At 39.3% G+C, this 16,265-nt stretch overlaps 1 protein-coding gene across 1 annotated transcript; it reads left to right on the top strand.

Annotated features, from left to right (window-relative positions):
• Window positions 1-405: 405 nt before the first annotated feature.
• Window positions 406-3,725, top strand: LOC114652042 (uncharacterized). Its single transcript, XM_051928558.1, has 5 exons — window positions 406-472; window positions 900-1,014; window positions 1,309-1,700; window positions 2,702-2,913; window positions 3,591-3,725. Exons 1-5 carry the CDS (start codon window positions 460-462, stop codon window positions 3,723-3,725), a joined length of 867 nt encoding a protein of 288 aa, XP_051784518.1. The 5' UTR covers window positions 406-459.
• The last annotated feature ends 12,540 nt before the right edge of the window (window positions 3,726-16,265 follow it).

The raw sequence follows: 16,265 nt of genomic DNA, 5'->3' as shown, positions 1-16,265 counted from the left end.
AATTAGTTTTTTAAACTCTCATCACCCCACCACTTGCATTCTTTATATTCTGGACTGATTTATGGTGGTGTGTGAAGTTGCTAGGTAAGCAAATTTGATTATTTCAACTGTACAAATGAAATCATGTTTAACTAATATAATTTACTGTATATATTAATCATATGTATTATTATTGTTACTTATATTTGATTAGTAATTGTAAGCATGCATGCATGTTGTAAGTGCATTTATCAAGGACTTTTATAAATGTTTTAAAAAAATCTTTGTTTTTAGTAATTTTTGTAGGCTATGTATCACATTGTGAATTTTTCGGAATGCAATGAAGTTGAGTTGGTGCCATCCAATTGGGTATCCAATGGAGTGTGTGCTTGGCCACCATATAAAACTGGAGATATCCATAAGGCTATAATAAATAAAGAGCAGCCGAAAGAAAACTGAAAATCATTTAAGGTTGAAGTTATGTACACGACAGGTTTGTATTTATAATATTTGGTATAATTGTCATATCATATCATGTCATCTTCCAGCCCACTATATCCAGAAAAGGGTCACGGGGGTCTGCTGGAGCCCATCCCAGCAGGGTGCAAGGCAGGAACAAACCCTAGACAGGGCTCCAGTCCATCGCAGGGTGCACACGCATACACACACTAAGGCCAATTTAGGATCTCCAAATCACCTAACCTGCATGTCTTTGGGAGGAAACCGGAGCACCCGGAGGAAACCCATGCAGACACGGGGAGAACATGCAAACTCCACACAGGGAAGACCCAGGACAGGAACCCAGGTCTCCTTACTGCGAGGCAGCAGTGCTACCACTGTGCCACCCTGGTATAATTGTATTCCTGAGTACTGTATATCCATATTATAGACTAAATGCTCTTACATCTGGAATTTAACAGATAATTACAGAACTGCAAGACTGAAGCTTCCAGTTGCCGAAAGACACTCAGATTTGCAGACAGCAGAAGATGAAGAAGATGATGAAATTCCAAAAAGGACAAAAAGAAGGAAAATGTAAGCCTGAAATAGTTAATATGCTTGAACTGTAGCATCACCTGCCGACTGTTGCTTGTGTTAATACAGTGAATTTTCAAGCTGTAATACTTGATCTTTTAAAGAGAAAACACTAAGTTTAATGATCCAGTTATCTCATTTTATCTATATACTGTAATTTAATTTAGTATAACTACCACAAGGCTAATTCATGAAAATTTGTCTAAATTGGTAAAGCATTTTTTCTCATAATTGTACAGTTGTATGTTGTATAACTGTGTATTTTGTCAATAATTTCTTAATCTTTTCCCAAAGAGCAAACACAAGATTTGATAGTGATAGCGACGGTGATGTCTGTAGCAAACCCAAAAGCCATCTACCTCCACCACCCAAGATAACCCCTCCTCAAAAATTTTCAAAATCAACCACCAAGATATCTGCTGACCTTGGAGAACTTGGACGAAATGCAAAATCAATGTGCAGGATGCATCAACCTGACAGTGTTCAGCTACATTCTGAATGTAGGTACACTGAATGTGGAAGATGCACTCAAGAAATGAAAAGCCTGAGAAATGATTACAAAAGTCAAAGTGCATCTACAGTGGAAGAGCACCTAACCCCAGAGTGTGTGGAAATTGCAAATACTGCATTTAGACACTGGTCTACCTCACAACAAAATGATGGACCAAATCAAGACATTTATGGCCGTAAGTGTTTTATCTCAGTTTCTCTTTAATATAGCTGCCTCTGTGTTTGTCACTTTAAATAAAGCCCTGATAACCAGACTCAACTGTGAAGCACGAAAATAATTACCCTGAATGTTTTACATTTTGAGTAAAAGAATTATGAATCTGTGCAACTTTGTGTGTGTATTTAATGTTTCTCACAGGACCCACTTTTCATTACCTTTATTCATTAATACAGCTAAATTGATTTTACCTTCTCTTTTCATTCCACGTCCCAAGAGCCAGCTTCTGTAGCCGAGGATCGGACCGCTAAGGTCCCCGCCTTCAGCCACCACCCAACTCACACTGCACCCGACCTCCTTGGCCGCTCCCATAGGTGGTGAGCCCATGGGAAGGGGGACTCACGTTGCCTCTTCGGGCTGTGCCCGGCCGAGCCCCATGGGTGCAGGCCTGGCCACCAGGTGCTCGCCTTCGAGCCCCACCTCCAGGCCTGGCTCTAGAGGGGGGCTCCGGTGACCCACGTCCAGGCAAGAGAAAACGCCGTCCCAAGTTTTCATTCATCATAGAAGGTTTTCAGAGTAGAGCCGCTGCTCCTCCACATCGAGAGGAGTCAGATGAGGTGGCTCGGGTATCTGATCAGGATGCCTCCTGGACACCTCCCTGGTGAGGTGTTCCGGGCACGTCTAACCGGGAGGAAGCCCAGGGTAAGACCCAGGACACGCTGTAGGGACTATGTCTCTCGGCTGGCCTGGGAACGCCTTGGGATTCCCCCGGAAGAGCTAGAAGAAGTGGCCGGGGAGAAGGAAGTCTGGGCATATCTGCTCAAGCTGCTGCCCCCGTGACCCGACCTCAGATAAGCGGAAGAGAATGGATGGATTCTCTTTTCATCTGTTTCCTTTATTTTTCCACTTTTCATCATGCCAATTTTTAGTTTACATTTCATCCCCTTTGGTAAATGTCTGTGACAATTATGATCTTATTTTGTTTGATATTAATTTTGTGGTGTTTGTACATTGTTTTAGCCATTCTTCGAAACATTCAGGTTAAGCAGGAAATGATGATGGAGCAAGTCAAAGTGATTTTAAAAACCGTACAAGACCTACATGAGAAATGCTGTAGTGACAGTGGTTCAGATCCAGTGCTGGAAAAAGACATTCTTCCACTTCAAGATCTCACATCCATGCAACAGCTTGAAAGTGACCTAGCGGTTGGTGGAGATTTAAAAAAAAAACTAGTAAGGAAGAACTTTTTTAATAACAACTGAAACATATACCTTCAAACAACGACAGCTTCAAGTTGTATTGTCTTAAATGCCCAAATGGTGCTCATCAGATATGCACAAGCTGTGATGTGTAGTCAAAATCGTAGGCATAGTTAAAAAATAAATATATTGTTAATTATTTAAGTCAGAAAAGCTTTTAACAGTCTACAACATTACATTTTTAAAAGGACTGAAAAAATTCCTATCCGAGCATGGTTGTCAGTTTTTGGGAGTATTGAAGACTGCTACTGTAGTCAAATCTTTGTTGAAAATTAAATGAAGTGCTCATAACTTGACATGTCTGACCACAGATAACATCTGTAAAGGCCGTCAGTATTGGGCATGACAATATGCTAAAGGACTGTCAAAAGCTTTTTTTTATTTGACACTGCTGGCATATCATATCAAATGGTGCTTGGAGTCCCATGTCCAAGTTTACCCCAAAGATTCAGCATGTACATTTTATTATATAGCTCCACCTATATTAGCTTTATTGGAAAGCTACCTAAAAACATAGGTGCTTGAACTTCTAGTATATTTTACTTTGTTGCTTGTTCCGATTCCTCCTAATGTTTCTATTGCATCGAGCATTTTAAGAAGTTATGAACTCCAGTGAATTATTTTTTTTTCTTTCTGTAAACCTTTGGCAGATTACATTGCTTGGGATTCAAGGAGGCATTGATGTGAGAGACACGGTGTGGAGAATCATGAGGCAAACTTTCACCAATTCATTGGCCAAACAACTTAACTGGAGGGGAATAAATGGAAAAACATGTTTTCATTAAGGATATTGTGATTGGTGAGTATTTATAATGATTTCAATATGCATACACTGCCATTTAAAATGAAGTAACCTGTGACTGAAAATTTCTGTGAGATGAGTATCTTTTTGTTGTTTGTTTACAATAAATCAAGCTATTAAAGGTAAACTATATGCATTATGACCAGATAAAAAGTGTACATGTTCTCTGCATTAACCATCTTAAGTTTCACATTGACATGGACAATTGTTCCTTATTAAATGTCACTTTCCTTGTCAGAAACTACTGTTTGAAAAAACCTTAACACACAAACACTTTTTTAATAGCCAGGTCAAGATGTAAACAAACTAAGTGGCTGCTCAGGGCCCTCCGGCCACCAAGGAAACCCCAGTTGAATGGGGGGGGGGGGAAAGATCTAATATTTAACATTCAACATTAAATGAAATATATCAGGCAAAATACTAAATGGTGTTAAAAAATAAAGGGAAATTATAGCCATGTATGATAACTACTTTACTTTATTTTCCATATACAAGTTCTTACATTAGGAATTTGTCATTTTTTGCATACCCCAGCTTGTTCTCCAGAGACACAGAGAGAGGGAAAGAAGCTTTTGCATCAGAGTGCAATCTATTTGTACAGAATAAAATTCTACTTTGGGTCTTAAAGTCTTCAGCCAGCAGTGATGCTAACCTGTAATCGGGTTAAACATTAGTGATAAGCAATTGGTCATGTTTGTGAACTAACTACAGGGAAGTATTTAAAGCCAGTCATTTAGGCAGTAACGAATGCAAATACTGTATTGTACAAATATCTCTAGTTGTAAATATTGTTTCTTGTCAGAATACAACTACATTTTATATAGTCGCTTTGTTTACTGAAAATAAACAACAAAGACATAGCCTGCACTTGCAGCCTGTTTCTTTACCATTATGGTTGGATGCAGTCAATGCTCATGTCTGACAAATAACCAAGTATCAACTGCTGATTGACTCAGACTGTATAATGACTGTTCTTTAGATGCAGTACGAAGAAACTCTGTAACATCAAGAGCCACAACTCAGGAAATAGAAGTGTGGATTAAGAGACGGCTTCATCTGGCTGCAGATAGGGATGGAGGGAGACGAGCAAGAATGGAGCGTCAGAGAAAGAACAGCTATCAAGAATCAGGTGAGCACTATCAACCCTCAAACACGTCTAGTAAGAAGTTAATTAGGAAATTGTATAATTTCAAGTAACTGATCAACTGTTGATTTCTTGGCTGCAGGTGAAATGCATGTTCTTTCAAGTCATCATTAAGACCAGCCTTCTAAACCTTTGCTGAGGACAAGCTGGACAAATGTGATACCTTGATCTGCCACAACCTTCCCAAAGAGATTAGTGCTCATTCAATGCTTTCTGAGTTCTAACATCAGGCACCATCTGGAACTGTGTGTAATAGTGGGTATCCAATCACGGACTTTATAAAATTAATGTTTGTACATTTTGTTGACTGAAATTTTTACCATCACTGTTTGATACATTCTTGTTTTGTGCTTGTTTTAAAGACTTACATTTAGGAAACCTTTCCCTGTTTGTTTATTTAAATAATTCATTGTGCAAGACAACAGTTAAAATTAAGTTCAATATGTAAAGTAAAAATCTATTTTATAATATGTGTATCTCACCTATGTGATGTTTTTTAGGCACATACAGGCTTATTTGTTATTTTTCCATGTGTATGCTCACATGATTCATAAGAAAATGGTAATGTAAAACTGTATAAATTGTAAATGTATTATAGACTATTTTGTCATGGTGGTTTATTTATTTGGATATGTCAGAAACGCAAGGAACTTTGTTTTGTTTGTTTTCTATATAAATAAAACATTTACTTTTATTATTGTCACATCTACAAACTTTACATAATCAGTAACAAAATTACTAATACTAATGCAGATTCAGGATTGTTCTGTTTGTTGAAATGCATTACACTGTATATGACAATAAAATGTAATAAGTTTAAATATGCGTATTTGGGTTTGTTTGTTCATATTAAAGATATGCAGTAGATAATAGTCGGATAGCATATATGGAAAGTAAGAGTAAATAATTGGTATTTAAATAAGTAATAGTGTAACTTAAAATACTATATACTATTATACTATGTAATACTATAGTCATATAGAATATAGAATACAGTGATCCCTCGCTATATCGCGCTTCGCCTTTCGCGGCTTCACTCCATCGCGGATTTTATATGTAAGCATATTTAAATATATATCGCGGATTTTTCGCTGCTTCACGGGTTTCTGCGGACAATGGGTCTTTTAATTTCTGGTACATGCTTCCTCAGTTGGTTTGCCCAGTTGATTTCATACAAGGGACGCTATTGGCAGATGGCTGAGAAGCTACCCAACTTACTTTCTCTCTCTCTCTCTCTCTTGCGCTGACGTAGGGGGGTGTGAGCAGGGGGGCTGTGTGCAGCTGCTTCCTGAAATGACATGCTGCACAGTGCTTCGCATACTTAAAAGCTCAAAGGGCACGTATTGATTTTTGACTTTGTTTTTCTGTGGCTCTTTCTCTGTCTCTTCCTGCTCCTGACAGAGGGGGTGTGAGCTGCCGCCTTCAACAGCTTTGTACCGGTGGTGCTTCGCATACTTAAAAGCCCTATTGATTTTTTTTTTTTGACTGCTTGCTTTGCACTCCTTTGAAAAGGAAGATATGTTTGCATTCTTTTAATTGTGAGACAGAACTGTCATCTCTGTCTTGTCATGGAGCACAGTTTAAACTTTTGAAAAAGAGACAAATGTTTGTTTGCAGTGTTTGAATAACGTTCCTGTCTCTCTACAACCTCCTGTGTTTCTGCGCAAATCTGTGACCCAAGCATGACATTCTAAAAATAACCATATAAACATATGGTTTCTACTTCGCGGATTTTCCTATTTCGCGGGTGGCTCTGGAACGCAACCCCCGCGATGGAGGAGGGATTACTGTAGTATAGAACTATATAGTATAGTATAGTATAGTATATAGTTATAATATTATTTACTCCATATTTACTACTACTTATAATTATATTACTAGGGTGTATAATTATATTTAAATTATAAATTATATTTATAATTTATAAATTATATACAATTATATTAATTATATATTTAAATTATTTTAATTATATTTAAATGAGCAAAGTGAAAATCTGACCTGTGGCCCACATGAGGCCCAGTTAATTTTCATCTGGTTCAGTGCTGGGCAGACTTCGGCAGTTTTGGCTGAGTTTTAATTTTGTTTTGGCTGGGATGCGGCATCCGGATGTGGTCCACTCTCTTGCCATCAATCCATGTGGTAAGTGGGCCAGAAAGTCCTAGCAGAAGTGGACCAGATTTGGGCCAGATGAAATTTGCTATCTGGGAGGGCACAAGGCAGGAACCAATCCTGGGCAGGGTGCCATGTCCGACCATTTATCAACAAATTAGCTGCTACACCGGTTGTAGCTGACGCGAAAAGGTGTTCGCGTTCGGGCGGCGGTTGTATTGTGCACGGCTTGCTTCTGGCCGCTGCAATCCTTGCATATATACAAACATTACTAAATGAAGGTTGTATATGCGGTGGTGTGCGCGTTTGTGTTCGGGCGGCGGTTGTATTGTGACCTGAAGTTTAGTTTACAGGTTGTGTCGTGTTGTTTGGGCGCCACCTACTGACTCTGGGAAGCCGCTGGGTTTGACTCTGGGGCACTGAGGCGCAGTGCGCGTTCGCGTTCAGTGCTTCTGGCCTCTGGCATCCGTGCATACTTTATATACAACCTTCGTTTAGTAATACAGTAATCCCTCCTCCATCGCGGGGGTTGCGTTCCAGAGCCACCCGCGAAGTAGGAAAATCCGCGAAGTAGAAACCATATGTTTATATGGTTATTTTTAGAATGTCATGCTTGGGTCACAGATTTGCACAGAAACACAGGAGGTTGTAGAGAGACAGGAACGTTATTCAAACATTGCAAACAAACATTTGTCTCTTTTTCAAAAGTTTAAACTGTGCTCCATGACAAGACAGAGATGACAGTTCAGTCTCACAATTAAAAGAATGCAAACATATCTTCCTCTTCAAAGGAGCAAATAAATCAATAGGGCTGTTTGCTTTTAAGTATGCGAAGCACCGCGGCACAAAGCTGTTGAAGGCGGCAGCTCACACCCTCTCTGTCAGGAGCAGGAAGAGAGAGAGAGAGAGAGAGAGATAGCGAGAGACAGATAAAAAAAATCAATACGTGCCCTTTGAGCTTTTAAGTATGCGAAGCTCCGTGCAGCCTGTCCTTCAGGAAGCAGCTGCACACAGCCCCCCTGCTCACACCCCCCTACGTCAGCGCAAGAGAGAGAGAGAGAGAGAGAGGAAGAGAGAAAGTAAGCTGGATAGCTTCTCAGCCATCTGCCAATGAAATCAACTGGGCAAACCAACTGAGGAAGCATGTACCAGAAATTAAAAGACCTATTGTCCGCAGAAACCCGCGAAGCAGCGAAAAATCCGCGATATATATTTAAATATGCTTACATATAAAATCCGCGATGGAGTGAAGCCGCGAAAGGCGAAGCGCGATATATCGAGGGATCACTGTATATATTAAATGTTGGATTCAAGTTGGGAGGACTAAGATTTTCAAAATCTTAGTAATCCAAGGTTAGAAACAACTGGACTGCTGCTGTCATGTATTGACAAGTGGGTGGTGTGGTTCAATAAAAGCCAACACAGAAATGAAATTAGACAATTTGTTTAGAGTTGGCCACCAGTGAGTCTGAAAAACTATAGTAGCTCCAATCCTTCAATCCAATCAATTTGTTAGGGTAACATCAATCTTGTTTGTTCATTGTAAGTCCTGTTTAATTACATGCCATGTCCCAACAGTCTGTCTGCAGTCTAAGAAATGAATACTACTGCAGCTTTTACTTCTCTTTAAAATTAACATACTGCTACAATAACCTTCAATGCATGAACTAATTCAGTTTCAATATTTTTGTTTTTAACAATTTAAAATTCTTGACTGGTAATTTCTTCTCAACCAACAGCAAATTAAAATATTAGGACACCAGGGCACACTCATAATAAAGCAGATTTTTTTTACCAACATATTTAAAAATTTCAGGGAGAAAAGAAGTCAATAGTTTAAAGAGTTGTAATTCACTTCTATTTAAAAAGTATTTTATTTTTCAAGCAAATGTAATACATACTGGGATAGTATGTCTATCTACTATATAATAAAACACTAAAGTCTGTGTGTCCAGCCCCTCTAAAGCAATCGGATTGGTCAGTTTCACTTTGGTGGCACGATGAAAGAGGAAGTGCAAGTGTGAGTCACATGAGGAGGAGAAACAGCATGAGAGACATGCGGAGTATCACCTTCAATGACAGCAAGTACAGTCATATGAAAAATTTTGGGAACCCTTCTCAGTCTGCATAATAATTTACTTTCAACAAAAAAGATAACAGTTGGTATGTCTTTCATTTCCTAGGAACATCTGAGTACTGGGGTGTTTTCCGAACAAAGATTTTTAGTAAAGCAGTATTTAGTTGTATGAAATTAAATCAAATGTGAAAAACTGGCTGTGCAAAAATTTGGATACCCATGTAATTTTGCTGATTTGAATACATGTCACTGCTCAATACTGATTACTTGCAACACCAAATTGGTTGGATTAGCTCGTTAAGCCTTGAACTTCATAGACAGGTGTCTCCAATCATGAGAAAAGGTATTTAAGGTGGTCAATTGCAAGTTGTGCTTCCCTATTATAAAACGCTGAGGTCTGTGTATGTGTGCGTCTGGTTCCGCTGACCAATCTGATTGGTCAACTTGGTTTTGATGATGCGATTGAAAGAGGAAGTACAAATGTGAGACGCATAAGGAGGAGTAAAGGCATAGGAGGCATGCCAATAGTTTCCTTCATAGGCATGAAGAATAAAAGCAGACAGGTGATGCTCTAAATGACAGAGTCCAAGAAGCAGTCTTTACAGGAACATGCTTGATGGGGAATGCCGGTTATGAGAGGTTCAGATATATGCAGAAACAGATGATGAAAAATATATGCAGAAAGGTGAAGAAGGTACACATAGGGCAGAAGATAGTAACCATTTTAAAGGCATTGCGTTACCTCTTTTTGATGGGTAATGTGGCTAGGAAACTATAATTCAGAGCAGTCTTTGGCTTATTTTATTAATCTAGTCCAGGAGTGTGAAAAATGAATCCTAAATGACTGCAAAGTTTTGTTAAGCCAGTTTGTCAAACAGCAGAATTTTCTAATTATTGATGTAACCCATCTGGCCTATTTTTACTGTATATATTAATACTTTAGAAGAATCCAGCAAGGTGAATTTTGGCTTTCTGCAAAATATCAAAATTAGTTCTGCTCATTTTTAACTGATAATTTAATTGGTAAAAGGCAGGTAACCTGTGATGAACATTTCTCAATGTAAATCCATTCCTCTATCCATTAATGAGCTAGTTTAGTCTAATTCCGGGTTGAAGCCTAGCCTCGTTAAGTAAGACTGAAACAAACCCTGGACATATAATCATGCAGTGACTAACCTGGGATTCAAGTCCAGAGCTTTGGAGCTGCTTCCGTTCCTCTGTAGCCCTGCAGGACTGCCAGATGTCTCTTAATATTAATACTGCTCTTTCTCCAGATGTTAGATCATCTAACATACAAATGTGCTGTGACGTGTTACCCAGCTGGCAAATAATTGCCAGAGAAATAACTAAAGAAGTGCCCAGTAAAGGGCAAGGAGAAGCAGCTAATGGGCAATTGCCTTAGTTCCATTGCAGACCAAGCTTTGTCCACCATACATTTAACTGACAATGAAGGAACTGTGCATTGAGCCACTTGGGCCCTGTTGCCTATGAGCAATAGCTGGAGCTGTCAGTCCTCTGTTACTAGGCTTTTGATTTGGGATTGGTACAAATATACTGGAGGTAGCCCCAGGATTTTGCAGGACATCACTATGTGTAAGTGGAGTGCAGGTTTCTTAGTGGTACAGTGAGACAGTCAAAACAGGTCAAAGAAATGCATCTTGATCCCCCGGTACAGGCTAACCAGGACCAAACTCAGTGAGGTACATTCAAAAAGTTTCCACACTTTTTTTAACTCTATTTATTAAGAACTTCAAAAATAAATTACATCACTTTTCTATATAGTCACCTTTGTTTGCGATGCAATTTTCACAGCGTCGTACCAACTTTTTAATGCCCAATTACTCCTCCTCCCACCTTCACAGTTTCCAACAACAATATAAAAGTGCAGAAACTTTTTGAACGTCCCTCATACAACAAATTAATATTATCTGACCTGTTTAATTGAAATTATGGTTATGGTGTACTGGAGTCTTTTCCTACCTCACTGAGGGAAAGGCAGGATTCAGCACTGGAGGGTCTTTCAATTCATAATAGGCCATACTTAATCTGACACTTGTGCAGGGTCCTTTAACTTAACATGCCATGGGTATAGTAAAGAATCATCCCCTTCAAAATATTCCATTTTTTTTTGCTTTACAGCCTTAAATGAAAACAAAAAAACCAATATTTTTTCCAGGTTTACTTACTCAATGCAATCTATAACAAGTGAAAGATATCACAGCTACAGTTCAGAAGAATTTTAAAAAATAAAAAACAATACTGAGATGAATAAAGGATCACCCCCACCCCCACCAAACAATATTTGTAAACTCAATCAGGTGTAAATAACTACCATTTCCATTGCAGATCATGGATACTCGCTTCCACCTGTGATCAATTGTAATCAGTGTGATTAGTGAAGCATAAAAACAGCTGTTCCTGGAGCATTCCATTGCTTGATAGTGCAACTGACAGCAAACAACCGACTATGGGTGGCAAGCCACTTTCAAAAGATCTCAGGGATAGAGTTGTAGACAGACATAAGGCAGGAGATGGATACAAAAAAATTCTCAAAGGCTTTATTAATGCCAAGGAGCACAGTAAAGTCCATAATAATGAAGTGGCAAGTGTTTGGCACTACTAGGACCATCCCTGGATCTGGCCGTCCCTCCAAACTGGATGGAAGAGCAAGGAGGAAACTGGTAAGACAGGCTACCAATGACCACTTTGAAGGAGTTACAGGATTTTATGGCAAAGAGTGGTCATTGTGTGCATGTGACAACAATTTCACAAGTGCTCCACAATTGGGCCTTGTTCGGGAGGGTCGCAAGGAAAAAGCCACATCTCAAGAAAGGCCACATTAAGGCTCCTTTCAGCTTTGCCAGAATGCACCTTGAAGATTGTGATGTCAAGTGGAAAAAGGTCTTATGGTCAGATGAGACCAAAATCGAACTGTTTGACCTCAATACCAAACAGTACACCTGGCGGAAATCCAATGAAGCTCACCATCCATAACACACCATACCTTACAGTAAAGCATGGAGATGGCAGTATCCTGTTGTGGGGGTGTTTCTTTGCTGCAGGGCCTGGGGGTTTCGTTAGGGTAGAAGGAAAAATGGATGGGGCAAAATACTATCAAATTGTTGAGGAAAACCTGCTACCCTCTGCCAGAAAGTTGAAGATGGGCAGAATGTTCACCTTTCAACATGACAACGCCCTGAAGCACACAGCAAAATTGACCAAACAGTGGATGAAGGAGAAAAAAAGTGAATGTCCTTGTGTGGCCCAGTCAGAGCCCAGACTTAAATCCCATTGAAAATCTGTGGAAAGATTTGAAGACAGCAGTCCACCAACGCTCACCATCCAATCTGACCAAACTTGAACAGTTCTGTAAAGAAGAGTGGGCAAATATCACTCAGTCTAGATGTGCAAAGCTGATAGAGAAGTATCCCAACAGACTCAAGGCTGTCATTAAAGCAAAAGGTGGTTCAACAAAATATTGACATTGGGGGCTGATCCTTTATTAATCTCTGAATGTCTTGTTTTTTTTTTTTTTTTTTAAATTTTTCTAAACTGTAGCTGTGATATCTTTCACTTGGATGTTATAGGTTGCATTGAGTAAGTAAAGCTGGGAAGAAATATTTTTGTGTGTGTTTTCATTTAAGGTTGTTAAGCAAAAAAAAAAAAAAAAAAAAAAAAAGAATATTTCGAAGCGGGTGATTCTTTTCTATACCCTCTGTATCTTTGAGACATGGGAGAAAAATTGAAGCACCCGGAAAAGAAGAAATATGCAGACATGGGGAGAATGGTCAGATTCCACATACATAACAACTTGGTATTGGCCATGAACCCGGGATACACGACTTTTGAGAAAGTAATGCTGACCACTGCACTAGTGGGCAATACCATGGGAAGATAGTGTTAATACAGTATAGAGTTGGACCAGAGAAGTGGCAGTTGAGTTGGACATTTGAAATGATAAATTGTAATCACACCAAAAAAAGATATCGTGGGATTTAAGTCTAATCTTCTGCTTAAGTAAATATTAAAGATTATTTTGCAAAGGATTTATTTTAGTGTGACCCATGTTACAAGATTTTGGACACTTACTAAAAAAAAAAAACAAACTTTCCTTTGAACTGTTCAATTGGCGTTCAATGGATCTGTCAAGTTTTGTTTTGATAGTGTTATTCATGACTTTCTCTCTCTCTCTATTATATACACAGTACTGTGCAAAAGTTTTAGGCAGGTGTGAAAAAATGCTGTAAACAAAGAATGCTTTCAAAAATGGAAGTGTTAATCATTTATTTTCATCAATCAACAAAATGCAGTGAATGAACAAAAGAGAAATCTAAATCAAATCAATATTTGGTGTGACCACCCTTTGCATCAATTCTTCTAGGTACACTTGCACACAGTTGTTGAAGGAACTCGGCTGGTAGGTTGTTCGGGTTGGGTCACGTGTCCCTCGCCGGAGAACTAACAACAGATCTTCTGTAGATATAAGCTTCCTCACATCCTTCTGTCTCTTCATGTAATCCCAGACACACTCGATGATGTTGAGATCAGGGCTCTGTGGGGGTCATACCATCACTTCCAGGACTTCTTGTTCTTCTTTACGCTGAAGATAGTTCTTAATGACTTTGGCTGTATGTTTGGGGTCGTTGTCCTGCTGCAGAATAAATTTGGGGCCAATCATACACCTCCCTGATGGTATTGCATGATGGATAAGTATCTGCCTGTATTTCTCAGCATTGAGAACACCATTAATCCTGACCAAATCTCCAACTCCATTTGCAGAAATGCAGCCCCAAACGTTCAAGGAACCTCCACCATGCTTCACTGTTGCCTGCAGACACTCATTATTGTACCGCTCTCCAGCCCTTCAACGAACAAACTGCCTTCTGCTATAGCCAAATATTTCCAATTTTGACTCATCAGTCCAGAGCACCTGTTGCCACTTTTCTGCACCCCAGTTCCTATGTTTTCGTGCATACTTGAGTCGCTTGGCCTTGTTTCCACGTCAGAGGTATGGCTTTTTGGCTGCAACTCTTCCACGAAGACCACTTCTGGCCAGACTTCTCTGGACAGTAGATGGGTGTACCTGGGTCTCACTGGTTTCTGCCAGTTCTGAGCTGATGGCACTGCTGGACATCTTCCGATTTCGAAGGGTGATAAGCTTGATGTGTCTTTCATTTGCTGCACTAAGTTTCCTTGGCCGACCACTGCATCTACGATCCTCAACGTTGCCCGTTTCTTTGTGCTTCTTCACAAGAGCTTGAACAGCACATCTTGAAACCCCAGTCTGCTTTGAAATCTTTGTCTGGGAGAGACCTTGCTGATGCAGTAGAACTACCTTGTGTCTTGTTGCTGTGCTCAATCTTGCCATGACATGAAAATGTCTTCCACAACCTCACCTTGGTAGCAGAGTTTGGCTGTTCCTCACCCAGTTTTAAGACTCCTACACAGCTGTTTCTGTTTCAGTTAACGACTGTGTTTCAACCTACGTGTGACATTGATGATCATTAGCATCTGTTTGGTATAATTGGTTGATCATACACCTGACTATAATCCTACAAAATCCCTGACTTTGTGCAAGTGTACCTATAAGAATTGATGCTGGTTTGAAGGCAAAAGGTAGTAACACCAAATATTAATTTGATTTAGATCTTTCTTTTGTTTGCTCACTTTGTATTTTGTAAATTGATAACAATAAACAATTATTATTTATATTTCTGAAAGCATTCTTTGTTTACAGCATTTTTTCACACCTGCCTAAAACTTTTGCACAGTACTGTATATGGTCCATGCCCAGCCGGGAAGCCCCTTCGCTATATGTTCAGGGTGAGCAGCTATGGATGGTGCAATACCTCCCCTTGGATGCTAGTGGGCCACCCCCCTGGGCTGGAGCAGTGCCTCTGTTTGAATTGGAGTTGGGTGCAGCCCTGCAGGAACCGCCAGGGGGTGCTGCAGCTGGGACTCTTCAGCCCGAATGGGCAGCGTATTCACCACACCTGGAAGTGCAGCCAGAACTCGGCATCAACCAACTGCAGCACTTCCGGGTGGACTATACAGTAAAAGGGCCCAGCAACCATCACTCAATGGCCAAAATCGGGAGGAGGAGGACTACGCTTGGAGGAGGAGTGGTGGTGCCAAGAAAGAAGAGTGTTTGTGGTGGTGTTTTGGGATTGTGTTGTGCCTGTGGGGATTACGGGTAAGATGTGTCCCACAGGTGAAGAAAAATAAAACCTGTTTATTTTTATACGTGCCTCCGGTGTGAGTCTGTGTCGGGTCAGGCGCCTATATAGCAGCTTTCTTACAATATATAGTACCAATTCAAACATGGTCTTTTAAAAGAATGGTCAAATAAAACTAAACTTTCATAACTATGTTTTCTAATATATTTCCTTTTAGTTATTATTTAGGACTGCCACTAATTATTCCTGGTTCAGATATGCCTCAAGAGTACTTCTCTCATTCACAGCGCTCAAATCATCCTATCAGCAGTTTTACATATTAGAACAAAACTAAAAGATCATCTGGTCTATATCAAGTCCTAAATTAGATGAATCTAACCCTAGACGAAGACTATAAGTTGTTTATTATTCAGCACAGCATAAGCCAATACAAAACATTGTGTAAAAAAGGAAATAGCTTGAAAAACCAATAATCAGTAATGCGTTTACTTTTTCACGCAACTTACAATACTTCTGCAGGTATATACGGTATGACATAATCCCCGAATTGCTAGTGCAGGTTCTTGAATACCAGAGGGATCATATTTTGATTCCCAGTGCACTCAATGTCTTTGTGGACCCATTCATCAATCATGTAACCAAACTGATTCAGTACAAGCTTGCAAGAACAAATGTGAAAGGATGTCACATAAAAAATAAATTCATAAACATATTAAGAAATAAATGTCTAAATGCCTAACCAAGAAAATGATCAAAAACGTGTTTGAAAACAAAAAATACGCTTAAAAACAAAACTTTCTATTACTTCCCTTATTTGGTAACAAAAAAGTACACCAAAACACAGCTCAATTAAAAAAAAAAAAATGAAAGTAACATAACCAATACAATAATAAGCTTTGAAAAAAATACAAAAAGAAAACAATGTTCAACCCACATTTGACGAATGTAAATAGTCAGCCCTGTCCAAATGGTGTTTTTTTACAGAGAGTGAAACAGCAAAAAGAATAAAAATAT

This window comes from Erpetoichthys calabaricus, chromosome 5 (assembly GCF_900747795.2).
Source record: "Erpetoichthys calabaricus chromosome 5, fErpCal1.3, whole genome shotgun sequence".
Taxonomy (NCBI): domain Eukaryota; kingdom Metazoa; phylum Chordata; class Cladistia; order Polypteriformes; family Polypteridae; genus Erpetoichthys; species Erpetoichthys calabaricus.
This window is presented reverse-complemented; position numbering and strand designations above follow the sequence as displayed.